The sequence below is a fragment of the Ursus maritimus genome, unplaced genomic scaffold, assembly GCF_017311325.1.
Source record: "Ursus maritimus isolate PB19 unplaced genomic scaffold, ASM1731132v1 scaffold_17, whole genome shotgun sequence".
NCBI lineage: Eukaryota > Metazoa > Chordata > Mammalia > Carnivora > Ursidae > Ursus > Ursus maritimus.
The window spans coordinates 39,769,030-39,788,251 of NW_024424119.1; the positions used below are offsets into that span (position 1 = coordinate 39,769,030).

General features: G+C 40.8%; 1 protein-coding gene across 3 annotated transcripts; it reads right to left on the minus strand.

Moving 5' to 3' along the window:
- Positions 1-369: 369 nt before the first annotated feature.
- On the minus strand, positions 370-17,984 carry LOC103678584 (INTS3 and NABP interacting protein). 3 transcript variants are annotated; one of them, XM_040631735.1, is made up of 6 exons: positions 17,815-17,982; positions 16,588-16,670; positions 8,326-8,369; positions 4,956-5,058; positions 2,254-2,344; positions 370-1,110 (listed from the first exon to the last, which is right to left on the minus strand). In XM_040631735.1, the coding sequence occupies exons 4-6, from the start codon at positions 4,991-4,993 to the stop codon at positions 1,015-1,017; spliced, it is 225 nt and encodes a 74-aa protein (XP_040487669.1). In that variant the 5' UTR covers positions 4,994-5,058; positions 8,326-8,369; positions 16,588-16,670; positions 17,815-17,982; the 3' UTR covers positions 370-1,014. The 3 variants fall into 3 exon arrangements, with proteins under 3 accessions (XP_040487669.1, XP_040487670.1, XP_008706185.1); XM_040631736.1 differs by lacking the exon at positions 17,815-17,982 and adding an exon at positions 10,194-10,230; XM_008707963.2 differs by lacking the exon at positions 8,326-8,369 and having other exon boundaries at positions 17,815-17,984.
- Between the last annotated feature and the right edge of the window lie 1,238 nt (positions 17,985-19,222).

Genomic DNA, 19,222 nt, shown 5'->3' on the forward strand with positions numbered 1-19,222 from the left:
TAAAAAAAAAAAAACCCATGTAGATTTTAGCTAATTTTAGCCAAGTTTCAGGGACACAGAAATCTATGAGTTTAAGATAGATATAAGGAAAATCGAATTCCTTACTCAGGTTTTTCAGACTTTGTTTTGAATTAGAGATTCTAATTCCCTAGGACTGGGGTAAGGTAGGAGGGACTGCATACTTAAATAAACACCCCAGATTCTGTTCAAGATGTGTCATATTGAGAAACTTGCTTAACCTAACTCCTGTGAGTAATTAAAAAGGGGCTCAACTTGCATCTGTTTTTAATTAGAACAAAAATGGACAATAAAACGTGGGCACACCATATGTGTCGTAACCCTACATAAGAGCACGTACAAACTTTTAAATCACATTTCTTATCATTGTTTTTAATCGCAGTTAGTCACATAATTTATAGGAGCATAGGTTTATAAAAGATGTTTAAGCCTGGTTGGTAACTTAGTCTTACCTTAGATTTTCTTTGAAAATGGACAATAAGGGAGTTCGTTATGAGTTGAAGAATATTTCAGGATGACATGTTGACTATAAACACAAAAGGTACACTGATAGCAATTCTACAAACAGCAACTATGAATGTAACTTATTTAAGCCTGTTGGTTCACATTTTTACAAGCACCCTCGTTTCTTTGAAGTTAAGTACTATAAATGGTTCGTGACCGTCTACTGTGGACGATGATATATTCGATCACCTAGGAGAGGGGTGGGGGGCGAATTTATGTGACCGTCCAATTCAGAGTCTGATTTGGGTTCAAAAATCAAACTGTGTTCCAGTACAGTCACAGTGGCATCATCAGTTCCTCAGGTAACACAGTTCCCAGAACTCTCATCCTCCTGGTGACCCTCTTTTTCTGCTCTGACGTACACGTGCCTTTCTTTAAAGAAGCAAAAAAGTACAAAGGTTCACCAAAGTTCTGGAAGTCGGTCTGTACAGCACTAAATGACAGCAGCCTTGGCATCTGATATCACAGTCACTTTTGCTACAAATCTTTTCTTCATTCTGGGTCAAGGCGAGGTAAGACGGGAAGAATAAGATTCCCAAAGGCAGAGTCTTGAGTTATGAAGTATCCAGAGGAGTGTGCGTGTGCGTGCTAGGGAAGGTGAAAAAACAGGCAATTAAGCTATTAGAAATCACGATTTTTCAACCAAGGCGTTAAAATTACTCATCCTTTCTGAGTGCTTAAGACCAAATTTATTTTAAAAATCAGTTCTGCTGCTGCTAATTTTGTTTAAATACACGGGAGATGGACAGTAATAAGGAATTTATATTAACAAGCTGCACCAGGCACTCATTTATCAGACCCACTCTGTCCTCTGGGATTCTCTAAAGTCAATAATGAGTCAAAGACATGAATTACTTTGTTCCTTGGAGTGGGGAAAACTTGCAACAAAGACCCCAAAAATCGGCCTTTGATCAACAAAGCAGGAGCTTGAGAAGGAAGGGCAGTAGTTGGGAAGGGAGTGGGGTGGGGTGGGCAAGGGAGCTGACTACTGGTGATTAAGATCCTGACATTTTGTGAAGAATGTTGAAATGTAAGTAACAGGAAATCACCAGTGACCTCCCTCTGTCACTAGAGAAGGGAAGACTGTTTTCAGGTTGCCTTAAGTGAGATGGTCTCTTATATCTCTTCCAATTCTGAGATTCTAAGGTTTAAAAGCATAGGTAATGATGGCTTCGTCAAGGTCTGTGGGAATGTTAGTGAAACTATCCAAGATCACTGTAATACTAAAGCTGTTTATTACTATGAAGAACAGTATTTTTTTAAATCGATGGATTATCATATTCCCATGGTGAGTTAGTCTTTAAGCATTTCCTGCACAACTGGTATGCTGACCATTTAAAAGAGAATCCAAACAACAATAAACCAGTAAGATTATCAAGGGGTGGAACAGCATGACAAATTTGAAAAAAAAAAAAATGTATGTACTATTAAACTAGCCAGTTCAGCTTTTAAGATCATTCTGTGCACCCAAATATCCTGAATTCTTGTACGCAAGCGATCCCTTGCCAGGCACAACACATGACCGTGTCAGAGCCATACGAGATACTTTCGTGACTGCTGTGTTGGTCCTTCAAATCCTTTGGGCATGACTGAACGTCGGAAAACCACTGCAATTACGTGTGGAACGTTTTTATTGATATTGCCCCACTGAAATACGATATAGGAATTGTGCTGGCTTCCAAGGCCCAGGGATTCTCCAATGAGACGGGAATGTCAGTCCACTTGGCTCACCTGCAAAGCCGCCTTTTGTTGGGCTGCGATGTGCTGCTGCTCGGCATGATCCCGGAAGTCCTTATTAAGAGAGGGTCTCGAGAGCGCGATGCTACAATGGGAATCTCGGTTATTTGGCTGGTTAAGGTAGTAGAAACTTCCTGACTTTTTTTTTTTTTTTTTAAGATTTTATCTATTTATTTCACAGAGAGAGAGACAGCCAGCGAGAGAGGGAACACAAGCAGGGGGAGTGGGAGAGGAAGAAGCAGGCTCCCAGTTGGAAGAGCCCAATGTGGGGCTCGATCCCCGAACGCCTGGATCACACCCCGAACCGAAGGCAGACGCTTAATGACTGAGCCACCCAGGCGCCCCGAAACTTCCTGACTTCTGAATCACATTTTTCATTATATATTCTTAATAGGGATTAAAAAAAAAAGGCCTTCCAGAATAAGTCTTTTTTTCCTTCTCCCAATGTTTACATTAATATATATGAAGAAAGCCCATGTTATTTTACTGGGGCTTCAAATTACCTCTATTTTTGATTATTTTTTTGGATGATCTATGATCCCCTACTTTCCAACTGGGTTGAGGTACTCCAGTCTAGCATAAGGTTATATTTATGATGAAAACAGAAGCACTGAATGCTTCAAGGTACAGCATGTGAAAAGCCCTGGGCTAAAGACCTTGGCGTGTTTGAAGAAATTAAGAACCTGATAGGACTGGAGGTCAGGGTTGAAAAGGGGTGAAGTGGGTTGGAAGAAAATGATACTGGGGAGAGAAAGGCAGGTGCCAGGGTATGAAGAGCCTTGTGAAATAAATTAAGAAATGTAGATCTTATCTTCAGAGTAAAGAGAGACTCCCAGAGAGTTTAATAAAGCAGAGGAGTGACAAGATCACAAGTACCACATGATGGCTCAGAAAGACCCCCGCTAGGCAGACTGTGGTGGTCACCTCCTCAACAACTGTTTATCTCCCCATTTCCTTGCTAATGGAATCCAAACTTCGTTCAATCATTGGTGGTCCCATGCTTCAGGACTGGCCAGGCTCCTCCCTCAGGGGAGGCAATCCGATCGGTGTAAGACAATGCCATTCCCCTTGCTGGTTTCTGGTCTGGACAAGAGAAAGATACACGGTTCTGGGCAACTAGGCTTGATGGGCAGTCTGCTGGAAGGCTTCTGGGAACATTCTCTGCACTCTTACAAAAGGAACATAGGACGGGAACCTTTCTGGTTTTGGCCTCTATAGTGTATAGTCTATCTAGTGTAGGGTGAGGCTGGGACTACGGCAGTCATATTCGGACAATTAGGGAGCTGCTGGCCCACAGAGAAAGGTGGAAAGGAAGGCTGGAGGGAGGCCGGAGCACGGCTCACACTGTTGGCCACTGCGTGAAGCCACTCTGGAACCACTGGCTCTTCACACTCCTGGGAAACAAACACCGTAATGTGTATGCCAATTTTCTTGGTTTTCTGTTACTTCCAGAGTAAAATATCCTAACTGACACAAATGATAAATATATTCAGGGGGACTGAAGACTATGGGAAATTCAGTGAGGAAGCAGCTGTTGTAATGGAGGTAAGAAATGGGAATGGCCAGGACGAGTGTGGCATCCGTAGCCATGAAGAAAAATAGGCCGATCTGAGACATGTTTCAAAGTATACACGTAAGAGAACGGCAGTGGCTCAGAGGTGGAAATGAGAGGGGTAATAAACGAAGTCCACACTCCTGACTCTGAAGACTAGTACATCTGTGCCATTCGCTGAGACGAGAAACCCAAGACTAGGCAGTGGTTAGTGAGAGCTCGGGAAGGGAAGAGGAGTTCAGCCTGGGACACACGAAGTCTGAAATGCCTAAAGGATATCGGGGTGGAGCCACCCAAGAGGCAATCTGGGACTTGGGAGAAAAGACTAGACAAAAGTTATCGGCACATAAATAACAGGTTACAGAAGTGGAGGCAACTGGCCAGTGAAAAGCTGTATGAAGACAGGAAACTGGCTGTAGGACTGAACTCTGAAGAGCACGGACATTCACGAGACAGGCAGTGGAGACATGTCTGCAAAAGAAACCAAGACTGTGTGTCACTGAGCCAGTGAAGCTGAGGAAAGAGAGTATTTTAAGAAGGAGGGAGAGATCGGTGGTGTCCAACAATGCCAAGATGTCTAATAAGAGAAGGTCCTCGGTCTACCAGATTTAGCTACCACGAGCTGCAAGTGACCGAGGGATGCACCTATTCTTAGGAAGGGGGAGAGGGGCTCTCGAGTCAGACTGGAGTGCGCTGAGGAGTCAGTAAGTGAGACAGTAAAGATGAGGACAGACAGCACTTTCAGCACTGGCTGAAAAAGAGGGGGAAGGCCAGGGTGGCGGCTTAATGCGATGGAAGGAGGCAGAAACTGAACACGATAAAGATTAAGCCCCTACATTTTACCTGCTTTGCAGAATGCTTAAAAAGTGGGACGCTGACAATAATTTCAGCAACAAACCAAAACCACACAAAACCCTTTTCTTTTTTTAAAAGTAGGCTGTGGGGACCATTAAATATTCTAGTTAGAATTGAAATATTTAAGATCTAATCAATTCATCTAATTTTTTCAAATCTAACTAAGAAACAAAACATTACATGTAAATTGCAACGTTACAAAGACAAACGCCTGCCAACCAACTTGAGGTATTTTGTCCAAGATCTTTTTTATATCACTGAATATGAAAACCACATTATTCTTCAATACCTCGCTCCAGGATGATTAGTTGAAGATTGGTTCTGCATTAGTAATTTTCTTTTCTCTTTGTCCAGTTCTGCCAAGATCGCAACTCTGTTTTTATTTTGAAAACCTAGAAAAAGGGGGTTGGGAGGAAAGACAGCGAGAGAGAGAGATAAAAAACATTTTAGAGCTATTTTTATACACCCAGGCCATCTAAAAACCCAGCAACCAAATTCTGTTCTCTAACAAGATAACAAACCCACTCGTGAGTAGTTCCCCTAGATGGTTACACCGTGTTCCTCCTGCTTCCCAGCGACTTTACCAGCACAGCCCATGGCTGGATGCAAAGTAGAATGCTGACTGAGGACTTTGAAGACTTAGTTTTAAAGAACTGTAATCACTGAGGTTTTCAGGAGAAAAACATCAACAGTCATGCTCAGAGCCAAACAAAATTTCTTTTTCTCAACTGCCTTTATTCAGAAATGGCACACAGTCTTTGAAGGAACAAGTCAAAGAACTGCAACCGACTACATAGCAATGTAGTCGCTACGGGGCACGAAAAGGTGTGTCCTTTATCAACTGCTTAATCCTGGGCTTGATTTTGACCCTCAAATTACATAAGATCTAGAGCAAAGGGTGCAAAGTTCTGGCCCAGGAGCAGCATCCAACTAGGTTTTAAAATCTGAATTAGGGGCAACTGGGTGGCCCAGCTGGTGAAGCATCCTCTTAATTTCGGCTCGGGTCATGAGACTGAGCCCCACATGTTCGGCATTGTGTTCAATGGGGAGTCGGCTTGAGATTCTCTCCCTCTCCCGCTGCCCCCCCCATGGGTCTCTCTAAAATTAATTAACTAATTAGTTAAAATCTGAATTACATGCCAACATGTAAACATGGAGAGAATGTAAACAAAATCCTCAGATTTCTTGCTTCTCTTGAAACATCTCAAACACTAGCAACAAGGGATCTGGATACCCCCTTGGTAAAAATTAACTAGAACGAAGAAATAATCATCACTATTTCATCACATTAAAAAGACACCGGGTCCTCTCTAGCTTATTACAGTCCTTATCAACTTGTTTATATGCCTGTGGGCATTTGAGTTTGATCCCTGATTTAGAACAAAAGAAGTGGAAACATAAAAGGCTGGAAAACCAAGTCCAAAGTGAGTTCCCTGTAAAGTGGGGAATGCTTTCCAAGGGAGAGTAGCGCTCTCTCATTTGTATAATGAAGATGCATAGATAGATATAAAGCAAGTTACACCACTGGGTGTATTTCTAGCTAGAGGACGAGACGTTTTTCCACTTCTCAGAAGAGGCTGATGAGTTCTTAGAAGATAATTAGGTAGTTCCCATCTTTGTAGGAACTTAGAGATACTGTAAATATAAAATCTGATAGTGTCTAAATTATATGATGAGCAAAATAAATAACTGCACTGAGAAGTACTGATGTGCTGTTTACAGAAATATCCATTTCTCTCAAGATTAATTTGTTCACAAATAATATTTGAAAAATAATATTTTAGGGTCACTATCAGTAAAGGAATTGTATATACATAGAAATTATATGTACAAAGCATTAAAAAGACTACATGAAGATAATTTGATCAATAATGTTCAGATAAATACAAGCACAACTGAGCTTTTCAATGCTCTTCAATGTGTTTAAGTTTACCTATATTATTTTTAAATGTCCTCTGTGAAAAGGAACCAGAGTTCTAGGGAGAGTACTAGCTGCATGTCTTAGTGCAAGAAAAAAAAAATCAAGATGTGCCTGGAACGTCTTGTTGTCAGAAAGCAAAAAGGTGTTTTGTTTTTGTTTTTTTTTAAACATCCAGGTAGTGCTGAAAGAACAAAGAAGCCGGGCGCCTGGGTGGCTCAGTCGGTTAAGCGTCTGCCTTTGGCTCAGATCATGGTCTCGGGGTCCTGGGATTGGGCTGCATGTTGGGCTCCCTGCTTAGCAGGGAGTCTGCTTCTCCCTCTCCCTCTGCCTCTCCCCGCAACTCATGCTCTATCAAATAAACAAATACTTACCAAAAAAAAAAAAAAAAAAAGAAGCAAATTTGAGGTTAGCCAGGCTGTCACAGTTGGAACATTAAAGAGAAAAATAATTATAGCTAAATGGAACAAATTGAATCTAGGATAAGCCATGACTCCAAAATAAGATACAAAAGGGAAACTTAAAACACATAAAAATATAGTTGCAAAGAAGGGTGAAAATAATAATTATTATAATTAATAATTAGGTCAGTTGTAATAATTATAGTTAATAATTAGGTTAGTGTTAACATTTAGGGATTTGTTTCTCCTATTAAGTATATGTCTGTTTATAAAGCATAGCTGTATACTTTTTTGTTTAGGTACACGGAGGCAGGGGTAGATACAGGGAACTGGGGCTAAGCCAAATAGTTCCGGAAAAAGCAGGTTATGGACCAAGAACAAGAGAGGCAGACTCAGCACAGGTTCGTTCACACACACACACACACACACACACACGCACGCGCACACACACACACACCATTTAAAAGGAGCCCCAGTGGTGATGAGCACCCATGTCACACAAGGACCAAGCAGAAACTGTGAGTTCTTTTTTTTTTTCTTTTTTTTTAAGATTTTATTTATTTATTTGACAGAGATAGAGACAGCCAGCGAGAGAGGGAACACAAGCAGGGGGAGTGGGAGAGGAAGAAGCAGGCTCCCAGCGGAGGAGCCCAATGTGGGGCTCGATCCCATAACGCCAGGATCACACCCTGAGCCGAAGGCAGACGCTTAACGACTGCGCCACCCAGGCGGTCCAGAAACTGTGAGTTCTAACTGGATGAGCTGGTGAAACTCTTAAAGAGAGCTAAGTGTAAGACCTAATGATCCCTGACCTGTTGGGAGATGAAATGCATTAAATCCTGGCAGTAAAGCTACCAGAAAAGGGCAATTCATAATGAAAACAGAACACAGAAGTGTTTCATTTAGGAACTAACTCCACGTTGCAAGAAACTAAAAATCTACGAGACAGGCATGAGCTTAAAAAAATCCCATTATAGGGGCACCTGAGTGGCTCAGTTGGTTCAGCGTCTGCCTTTTGCTCAGGTCATGACCCCAGGGTCCTGAGATCGAGTGCCGCTTCGGGCTCCCTGCTCATCGAGGAGCCTGCTTCTCCCTCTCCCCGGCCCCTCCCCCCTCCGTTCATGCTCTGTCTCTTGCTTTCTCTCTCTCTCTCTCTCTCTCTCTCTCAAATAAATAAAATCTTATAAAAAGAATCCTACTATTAACTCAGCAGGTAAGGTTTAACGATAGAAGGGACCCAGCGCACCAACACAGCTTTTAAATCATCTTTAAATGCATAACCAAGTCTTGCGCTTTGGCTGAGAATCAAACTTATCAAAAAACACTAAATCTTGACTTACCTGAAATTTTGTTTTGTTTTGGTAGTGGTAAGATTACTGTAACCCTAGGAAGGTATAGAAAGATTACTATAACCCTGAGTAAGTACAGAAATAAGAATCTGGGAAGATTATTATAATCCCAGGAAGATATAAAAAAAAACAAGTACAAAAAGGATCAATTAATTAATTAAATATTTTAAAATAGATTTACGTGTACTAAGTTTGGCAATGATTACAAAGTAAAGTATTACATAGTCATATTAATTATAATTCTAATTTAAACTATTATAGAGAATTTAACAAATAAGCTTATAACCAATTCTAAGTGTTTAAAAATTTTTAGTTTAGAAGTTACTTTATTAGATAAGTATAGGTTTAATACACCATTAATTAAATCATGAGCAGTGATGAGTAGTTTTCTCTATACACAAGATCCCCGTGGACTTTAAAGAACTCATTGAAGTATTTAAACAAGGGGTCACCGGAGTGGGCTAGCCCATAGCCTTCCCTCCCTGGTAAAGACGGGATAATGCCTATCTCTGTATCTCCTTTAGTGCCCCACATTCCCACCCAGAAGCCCAAGTTTTATCCTTATAACCCCTCCCTCTTACTACCCACATCTAACCAATCGCCAAGCCCAATGAATTTTATGTCCTGAATGTCTCTAAACAACCTCCCTTCGCAACTCCTTTTCCACAGTCTAACCAAGCAAAATTATCTTTTGCACAATATTCTAGACCTTAATATGTATCAACAGGCAGGTGAGAGCCACAAAGGCTACTTTACAGAGAAAGGGTATGGTCAGATCTTTTAGGCTTTTATTTTCTGATCTATGCTTTCTTCTTGATTTTTAAAAAATACAGTATTATTTTACATGTCTGTTTTGCACAAAAAATTTGCATTATAAAAGTATATAAAAGTCAACAGATAGCACTTAGGAAATAATAATAGCTTATTTCAAATTTGAAACTTAAGGCACACGCTAGGTGATCTATCTGGTACACGAAGTATAATGTTCTAAGGTTCTCCCACCTTTAGGGTTTATACAAACGAACTCTAACTAGGACGTCAATACATAACATTTAACTAACTGTTTTATTACACTCAGTACACGAGTTGTTTTTTTTAAACACTCACCTATCTCTTGCCATAATTTAACATTTGATTTTTACATTCTTTTAAACATATCATAGTTACATGTAACTTTTACATTCTCAGAAGCATGAGAGTTAATATTTCTTGTACAGTACTTAATATTCCTTTATAGTTAACCTTTTTCCTAATAAAATTCTCTTAGAATAAAGCAGCACACTCTAAAAAAATACTTCTACTTTTAGAACTATAACCCTATCTCCATTCACAATCATATATATTTTCATTTCTACATCCATTCATAGAAACATGTAACTCCCACACATTTTTTTGTTACTAAAAACATTCCTGAGGAACTGGCATCACATCAAATTGCATTTAAAACCTAACAGCTGATAATCACTTTATATGAATAGCTCCATCACACTTACATAAGCACTAACTGGAATTTGTTTTATTGGAAAAAAATCTATAGCTAAAGAATGAAAATTATTCTAAAATATTATTCAAATCCGCTCAAGTGGTTATCCCACAGGCTATATATTCTTCACGACTATACATTAAATCGACGTATCATACTTAAGAGACCTGTTTAGTATTAAAGGAAAGTCACTGTGGCACTATTAGTTTAACATGTTCTAAGTTATTTACTGAATCAACATATATTTATTGTGTATTCATCATATACAGGCACTAGGTAGGTTCTAAGGATACAATGATGAGCCAAAGCTGGACATGATTCTAGCTCTCATGGTTTTCAAACAGTCCAGTGAGGAGAGAGATGATCAAATAATTACAGCAATGAATGTATACTTAGAATCTAAGATGAGTAGTCTGAAATAAAGAAAGAAAATTCTATAAGCATTTATAACAATCCATTACTTTGGGAATCAATGCTGAATAAATTTGACCTAGACTGGGAGTAGGGGGAGCAGTGAAGGCTTCCAGAGAAAAGTAATGCCTGAACTGAAATCTTAAGGACAAATAAATCAGTTCATTAGGGGTAGGGGGAAAAATAACACTTTCCCCTATAACAAGAGCACTGTAGCTGCAGTGTTGAGAATAGGCTAGACAAGAGGAAACAGGAGACCACGACAGCAGAACGAGCTAGAGATGACAAAAGTTGTTACCGGCCAGGGAAATGGAAAGATAGGAACAAATCCAAGAGCTATTTAGGAAGTTAAATCAACAGGACACTGAAAGAATGTGAAGTAAGGAATGACGAAGAAGGTGTCATGGATGGCTCCTAGATTTTTGGCTCATTTAGTTAAATGGTGAATTATTTCTATTTTTCTATTGCTACTGTAACAAATTACTAGAAACTTAGTCTCTTAAAACAACACAAATCTATTATCTTACAGTTCTGTAGTTCTGTGGTTTTACGGGGATAAAATCAAGGGCTACATTTCTTTCTGGAGCCTCCGGTGAAGAATCTGTTTCCTTGCCTTTTCCAGTTTCTAGAAGCTGCCTGAGTTCCTTGGATCTTGGTACCCTTTCTCTGCCTTCAAAACCAGCAACACTGTATCTCTCTGACCCTTCTATCATCATTTCTCTCTCTGACCATAGCTAGGGAAAAAATTTACTGCTTTTTAGGACTCACATGATTAAGATGGGCCCACCTGCATAATCCAGGATAATCTTCCCATCTCAAGGCCCTTAACCTTAATCACATGTGCAAAGTTCTTTTTGCCAGAGAAGGTAACATAGTCACGGGTTCTGGGGCTTATGAGATGTGCATCTTTGGTGTGGGGAAGGGATCATTTTGCCTACCACACTCCCCAGTAATACATGCAATGTATTCAGTGGTTAAAGCTCAAACCTCATCCAGGGGAGACAGCTTGATGTCTTAAGTCTTAACAGAATAAAAGCATATAACATTATTTAATTAACATGAGTTGATTAGTACCAATAATTAGTCTTTTTGGTATCTAGTTAATGGCAAACACTTCTTGTATCTGGAGAGACTGAAAAATTATTCAACTCGGGGCACCTGGGTGGCTCAGTTGTTAAACAGCTGCCTTCGGCTCAGGTCATGATCTCAGGGTCCTGGGATTGAGCCCCATGTCGGGCTCCCTGCTCAGCAGGGAGTCTGCTTGTCCCTCTCCCTCTGCCCCTCTGCTCATGTTCGCTCTCAAAAAAATAAATAAAATCTTAAAAAAAAAATTATTCAACTCTTAGGTATTTTCAGTAAAGTCCAAAAAATAGCTATCAAAGGAAAGGAATGAACCCTAGTGACCTCCCTGTTTTCAAGTTCTCTCTCAATCCTCAAGGACTTACTCCTTGTAAGCTACTGACACTTTCTCTGCCCTTTTGACGTTTCCCTTCTTCAGGACTGGCTAAATAAGATGAGTTATCTTCTGCTTGAACCGACCTTCCCTCATCACTCATTTTTCTTTTCCTCTTTCAAACTCCCAGGCCCGTTTCATTGCAAGAATTTTCTGCTTAATAACAGATGCAGAAGAGATACAAAGATTAAGAAGTCTTTTTGTATCCTAGAGCTCCCAATTTTTTTCTTAGATGCTACAATTAGAATGTTCTAATCCCTCAGCTAAAGTGCAGTATGGAAAAACAATGAACAGGGTACTGGGGCAGAGAATCAATTTGACTTCTCATATCAGTACTACCAGTTACGATTTAATATTGAGAAATTATCTCACTAGACAGGACCAATGGAGACAACAGTAACAACTTTGAAGGGTGGTTATATGAGGTACAGAAAATAGAAGTAAAATACCTGGCATACAGCGTGCCTTGTGGTAATTGCTTAATAAATACTAGCTATTACTATCATCTTGCATTCTGTATAAGTTAGTTAACATCACTAGATTCTTCTCAGCCCCATTCTGCCAATTCACTTTCAGTGAATAGTTTTTCATTACAAAGAGCACAACTGATCAGCACGCCGCTTTCTAGGTTACACTCACATGACAGGCCTCCCAGGCCAGTCCGAATGGGCCTGGGGATCTCAAGCTCTCTCCTAACTACACACAAGATCTGAAGCTCCTTTACAACATATTCTACCCCAACTCAGTTTCAGTCCTGTTGCAACCTGGGGCCTACAGACCATTCCTAGCACATCAGAAAAATACTGTGCTTTGCCTTCGCAGCTAAAAATGAGACAAAAAGAAATCTAGCTTAAAAAACCTACTGCAAATTGCATCTTTGCATCTACACTCCCCTTCTAAAAAGTACAAATACAAGAATTTTTAATTATTTTTACATCAGCGTAAATTTTAATTTACATTTAATTTACATCTTAATTGAGAGGTAGCATACCTTGCTTTTCTTCTGGACCATAGATGGTTTGGGGTAAGACTTGTATTTGGGCCTGAGGCCAAGCAAGACACCTCCCAAGAGCTATGCCACCCCACTCCTACATAGCACCCTGAAATCACGGCTAAGAGCACCCAGAATGGCCCCAAGTCAAAAGTTCCCACCACCTGATCTTCAGGGCTTATAGTTATTACTATAAACATTTTAAGATAACTAGAAAATAAAAGAATCAAAGTATTTCACTGGGTTTCTGTGTGTCTGAAATCAGGTGCCACCACAAGATCATAGGACCTTGATATTTACGAATAATGAAAGATTCTTTACATAGTACGTTGGCCAAATTCCAATTTGAGAATCTGCCTCTACATATGAAAATTCTCAAAATGTTACTTATCAATCACGTGGTTATTAAGAACCAACCAAATGTTCCATACTACGATGGATGGGGAGGAGGCTTCAGTGACTGTGTGCCAAGAGCTTAGGAAATTTAGCATTCCTGACTGCTTACCACAGTACGACAGACTGCTAGATCTGCTAGAGGGCTCAGTGAACACAATGGGATTCTGTCTCCTACACCAGAGACACTAACAAATTGCAATGTACAGATCAGGATTTTTTTTTTTAAGTCATGGTCCTTTCAGCTATCATTGTAAGATAATTACGGCACTTGGCATTCAAACTCTGTATTAAGTAGTTCCTATACATATAAAGAGTGCAGAAATAATTTAATATAGAAAGTAAAATGCAATAGATCCAAACAGATTAGAATTTTAAAATGGTCACTGGGAGTCTATAGAGCATGATAGGGACTCCCTCTGCTGGTGCCTAACAGCAGCTCAGGACAGCACCAAAATCACTGACAAAAGAACAGCAGCCAAAGCCTTATCTAAATTCACTTCTCTTTAGATTAGAGGATGTTTCACAGCAGATGTGATTATGGATCAATCAAAGGCCACCCTAAAAATGATTGTTTTATTGCAAATGCTAAAAAAATAACCAGCAAACTGTAAATCTCAATTATTGTGCTATTAGAACAGATAGGTAATTTAAAATGTCTTTTCATCTGGACTGCATTGTGTGATTTTTAGCAGTATATTTTCCTTCCAAAATAGACATCTCTTTGTTTTCATTTTGGTTCAAATTAAATTATTTTTTATCTGATAATCTGATGAAAAGAAGAGATCAAAGATCAGAAGGAAATGTTGACCTGTGATTAATCCATAGAGCACACAAATCACACATGGTTACTTGAGAGAACAGAATGGTATTAGCTCGCTACAGATGTCACCGTAGCTAGGTTTTTACAATACTACACTTCAGTAAAACTCACGGAACCTTCAGGGTGCCCTAAATGCAGCTAATATACTAAAACAGGCGTAACAAAACAGCAGACTTCCAGTAGTTGCAGAGTGGTTCGGTTACACTAACCCTGCCACGGTATCATTATAAATTCTGGACAAAAGATTAAAAATTCATTATTTGGGGGCGCCTGGGTGGCACAGCGGTTAAGCGTCTGCCTTCGGCTCAGGGCGTGATCCCGGCGTTCCGGGATCGAGCCCCACATCGGGCTCCTCCACTATGAGCCTGCTTCTTCCTCTCCCATTCCCCCTGCTTGTGTTCCCTCTCTCGCTGGCTGTCTCTATCTCTGTCGAATAAATAAATAAAATCTTTAAAAAAAAAATTCATTATTTGAAGGCACCAGAGACTGACCAATATCAGACAGAAACTGCAACTAGTGAGATTTGGGAATTTGTGACCTTTTGTTCAGTCCACAAACAGTTTGGATAGCCTCACCTTACTAGCTTTGAGTTATCAGAGGACAGTTCAGGGCTGGCAGAGTAGCGAGAAAATGAGAGGAGAAACCCAAGAGGGAAAGGCAGGAGGACTAAAGCCCAAAACATGCCTATACAATCCATCCAACGTTTTTGCTTCTTGCTACGACTACACACGGCAATCCCAGGGGGATCAAGCAATAAAGCAGCACCTGGAAGCTGAAAAGACTGAGCAGAGATTTCAGCTACTGCCCAACACAAGGAAGACAAGAGTCTGAGTTGTGTTGAAGGCTTGCATTTGCTAGAACAAAAATACATTTCAGAGGAATACAAAAGAATCCAGAGTCTCTATAATATTAGTCATAATATCCAGTACCCAATAACAAATCACTAAGTATAGCGAGAAAAAGGTGACCCACACTCAAAAAAAAAAAAAAAAAAAAGCAGTCAACAGAAACCAACTCCAAGATAATCCAGATGATGCAATTAGCAGTGACAACCTGTATCTAGACTCTAAAAAAAAAAAGAAAAGTTAATGATAAACCAGTTTTTAAAAAATGAGCAAAAGACTTAAGCAAGTTAAAAAAAAAAAAAGGTTTACCAGGGCCAGGTAGGTACAAAAAAGAGCTCGACATTTGTCATCAGGGAAATGCAAGTTAATACTACAATGAGATGTCACTTTACCACTAAAATGGCTAAAATTAAGATGACCTATAGCACTATATATAGAGTACCCAGAATTTTCACATGTTGCCAGAGGGAATGTAAATTGGTACAGCCAGTTTGGGAAAAGGCTTGGCAGTTTTTCAAAACGTTAACCATATACTCAGCTATTAATCCAAATATTCACAAAAAGACTTATAAACGAATATTCAAAGCAGCTGTATTCACAATAGCCAGAACTGAGACGACCCCAAAGCCCCTGAACAGGAGAATGAGTTTTTTAAAAATGCTGGTAAATATATACAGTAGAACTACTCCATAAGAAACACAATGAACTATTGATACGTGGCACAACATGGATGAAACTCACAGTTTAGTGACTGAAAGAAGCTGGACACAAACAAGTACACACTTTATGATTACATTTATATGAAGACAAAACTAAGGTAAAAAAATCAGAACAGAGATAAGTAATAAAAAAATATGGGTCAAACAAGAGTTCAGAGTTGAGAAGGAAAGGAAATAGAGGTTTGCTTCAAATCTTGAAACGACATAACTTACAAAGTGGGATTTAATACTTTCTCGAGATTAAATTTTATTTTTTAAAACTTATTTTTAAATAAAAACTTCTCTAGGATGTGTCTGACCTAATCTGTTTCAGAGAGCTTCTAAACAGAGGTGATGTGTATGAAAGTTTCTGGAGCAAATGAAGATAAAGGCATGGATATTGCCTGGTGACGATATAACCTCTTTAAAAGTGGTTCTGATTTAAGTAGACAACACAGATGTCAGAGGAGGACCTAAGGTTTGTGATGTGAATAATCTTTTTATTTTTTTTTTAAGAGTTTATTTATTTATTTGTCAGAGAGAGAGCGAGAGAGAGAGAGCTCACACACGCACATGAGTGGGGTGAGGAGCGGAGGGAGAAGCAGGCTCCGAGCTGAGCAAAAAGCCCGATGTGGGACTCGATCCCAGGATCCTGGGATCATGACCTGAGCCAAAGGCAGACGCTTAACCAACTGAGCCAACCAGGGGTCCTAATCTTTTTTTTTTTTTTTTAAAGAATGTTATATATTTATTTGAGAGAGAGCAGACTGAGACAGCGCAGCACACACGAGCAGGGGGAGGGGCAGAAGGAGAGGGAGAAGCAGACTTCCCACTGAGCAGGGAGCCTGATGCGGTGCTCAATCCTAGGATCCCTGGGATCATGACCTGAGCCAGAGGCAGACGCTTAACCATCTGAGCCACCCAGGCATCCTCGATGTGAATAATCTTAACACAGGTTAAAAAATAGGATTAATAGCTATTAAAAATGTTATATATCTGAAACAATGTTGGACTTACTTTAAAAACAGGGTTTTTACTTTGCTATTCATTTTTTATTCTGACTACAGTAACTGTTCTATCCTAACTTTTCTATTAAAACACGTTTATTAAATGGGGGGAAAAGTTCCTAGTAGTAAAAAGTTCCAGCATGCATTACCTTGTCCTGAAGGGTTTGTTGCCATATCTTCCTATTTTGTTTCAGCTATGCTCAGTGGCAACTGGTCAGCACTTTATAGTCACCTGCAAAAAAATATGTGTACACGTATATAAAATGCACCATACTTCAGCAACAAACTACAAGTTGTCAGGAACAGCTCGCCACGCTACAATGAAATGTTTTCAGTTTTATCATCTTTTCAGAAATACACATCTGAAAAGCGCACAGACTTAAATCATAAATTTAAATTCTGCAAGCCCCTCACGCATTTAATTAAAACAGTAAGGTTAAATGTTTACTCTTGTAGATGTTGATGCCAACATTTAGCATTGCTGTCTTTAATATTCACCATTACGTTGTATTTACCAAACACTACCAAATGTATCAACCAACTGATAGCAGCAATACAATCAGTGCTAGACAGAAAAAAAAAATCACTCTATTGTGCTTCTTGATTCACTTAAAAAAATATATCCAGCAACTACTGTGTATACTGAAAGCTAAAAAGGAAACATGCCTAAAATTTATCAAGTACACACTCTGCACCATACACTGTGTAAGATGTTTGAAATTCTTTTACTTATCACCATTTTATAGATGGGGAGATCAGTACCCAAGGCCGCAAAGCTAGTAAGAAGGCTGTTAGTTTCCCAACTTTGTGGGTTTTGTATTAGGTCTTGGGGAGATCGCAAATGAGCAAGACCCTACTCCTGTCTTCAAGGAACACACGATTCCAGCGGGAAAATACACTCTCATTCAAACAACCATACTAAAAAGTTTAACAAACGCGCTCTTTAAAAGGAGCAGACAGTGCTCCGGAAGCAGAGAGGAACTGATTCTACTGGCGTGATGAGGGATGCCTTTAGGGGAACCAGGGAAAAGTACAAGGGCTGGCAAATAGATTTCGGTTTTGAACAAAATATCCTTAGGTGCTCCTGCGGCAGAAGCACAGGGCGAGCCAAGGCGGATGGGACGAGAGGAAAGAGGGCCACCTAGTGAAGGGAAACGTAAAGCAGGGATGTGACAGGGCGGCACCTGCGTCTCAAAGGGTCCTTGCAGGAGGGGATGGAGGGCAGGCCGGGCGGGGCTGCGACCAACAACATCCAGAGAAAGGGAAGTGAGGAAGGTGGGTGCCACGCTACCCTAGGGCAACAAAGACAGCAGCAGCCGATCAGCGCCGGGGCCACACACTTTCCTCCCCCGGGGCCGTCAGGCGGTCGTACTTACCGGGGCCACGAGAGCGCCCAGGACCCTCCTCGCTGTCCGATCGCTCTCTCAAAGGGGGCGCGACCACTTAGGGACCTGCAAACAGAGCCCAACTAGCGGCTCTACAACCTTCCCGCCCCCGCGGCGCTTCCGCCTCCTGCCTGTCGTACACCCGAGGGAACGGAAGTCCCGCCTCCCGCCTTCGTCCAGCAGTGGCTGCCCGCAGCGATCCGTGTTTTAACTGCTGCCCCGGTGCAGAAGGCCACTTCCTCTCCGAAGAGTGGCAGCCGAAGAGGCTCATGGGAGATGCAGGCCGCGCTGTTGGGGGCGGGGCCCGAGTGGGGCGGGGCCCAGGGGGGTCGCGGAAACGCTTGCCTCTGGCTCCGCTGGGCAGAGGCGGGGCCGACACCAGCTGGGTCCCCAGCACCGCGAGTGGCTCTTTTCTCAAGGCCCCTACTGTTCAGAGAAAAGTCGCCAGCCCGGCCAGGCCTGTGACGATAGGAATGCACTTCGGCTGGGATGAGGGAAGGGCCAATCTTCCTTCACAGGCTGGGCTGGCTCTCGAGATTCAACAACCATCTGGGGTTGTGCGCCCACACACATCCACAAATCCCAGGGATATGTTTTTGTTTGTTTTTTATAGTTCACATAATTATACATAAGAAAAGCACAAAACATGTAGAAATTTTTGCTACTGTGCAATAATCTGTTCAAGAAATGGCTGTGCCACATCTCAGAACACCAAGACCCTCACTGATGCCAAAGTCCAGTGCAACGGATCTGCATATTTACATTGAAAGGTAACCGTGTATTGATGTGTGTCACCTGTTCTGTGGTCGGTAACCCCTGTTACGCATATTTTCTAGAATTTGAACATACATTCTTAATAATCGGTATTTGCTCAATGGTGAATGTTTATAATGCACAATTTTGTTGTGCATGGATCTAGGACTGAGGTAATAACACTACCAAGCATTTATTGAGTGCCTTCTGCAAGCTAGGTTCTTCTTCTGCATCAGCTCTGGTCCTGTCATTTCCTGATTTATGTATGATTTATATTTATCTATTCATATATGAAACTCAGAAATGTCGAGTTACTTTATGTGAAGTAACAAGCAGAGTTTCAAAGGAGTAAATGTTTGCCAGATGCTAAGGCCCGCGTTCTTAAATCTCACACATTGTCTGTGCTCTGGAGGAAGGAATTCCTTTGAGGCCAGGTCTTGCTGACATCTTTAATACAGATATAAAGTGTAATATGTGAGCTTTCTGGTAGTGAGCCAGGGCGGCTTTTCAATTAAGAGGGCTTTTTGAGGGGCGCCTGGCTGGCTCAGTTGCAAGAACATAGGACTGTTGATTTCAGGGTTGGGAGTTGGAGCCTGAGGTTGAGTGTGGAGATTACAATCAATCAATCAATATTAAAAAAAAAAAA

What these genes read in the sequence shown, in the direction of transcription:
- LOC103678584 (XM_008707963.2), bottom strand. Translation starts at nt 16,612, where the DNA reads ATGGCAACAAACCCTTCAGGACAAG. An exon ending in ACTAATCATCCTGGAGCGAG is followed by an intron (nt 2,345 to 4,955) that starts GTATTGAAGAAT and finishes TTCCCATTGTAG; the next exon opens with CATCGCGCTCTCGAGACCCT. An exon ending in AACAAAAGGCGGCTTTGCAG is followed by an intron (nt 1,111 to 2,253) that starts GTGAGCCAAGTG and finishes CACCTTCCCTAG; the next exon opens with CACGCACACGCACACTCCTC.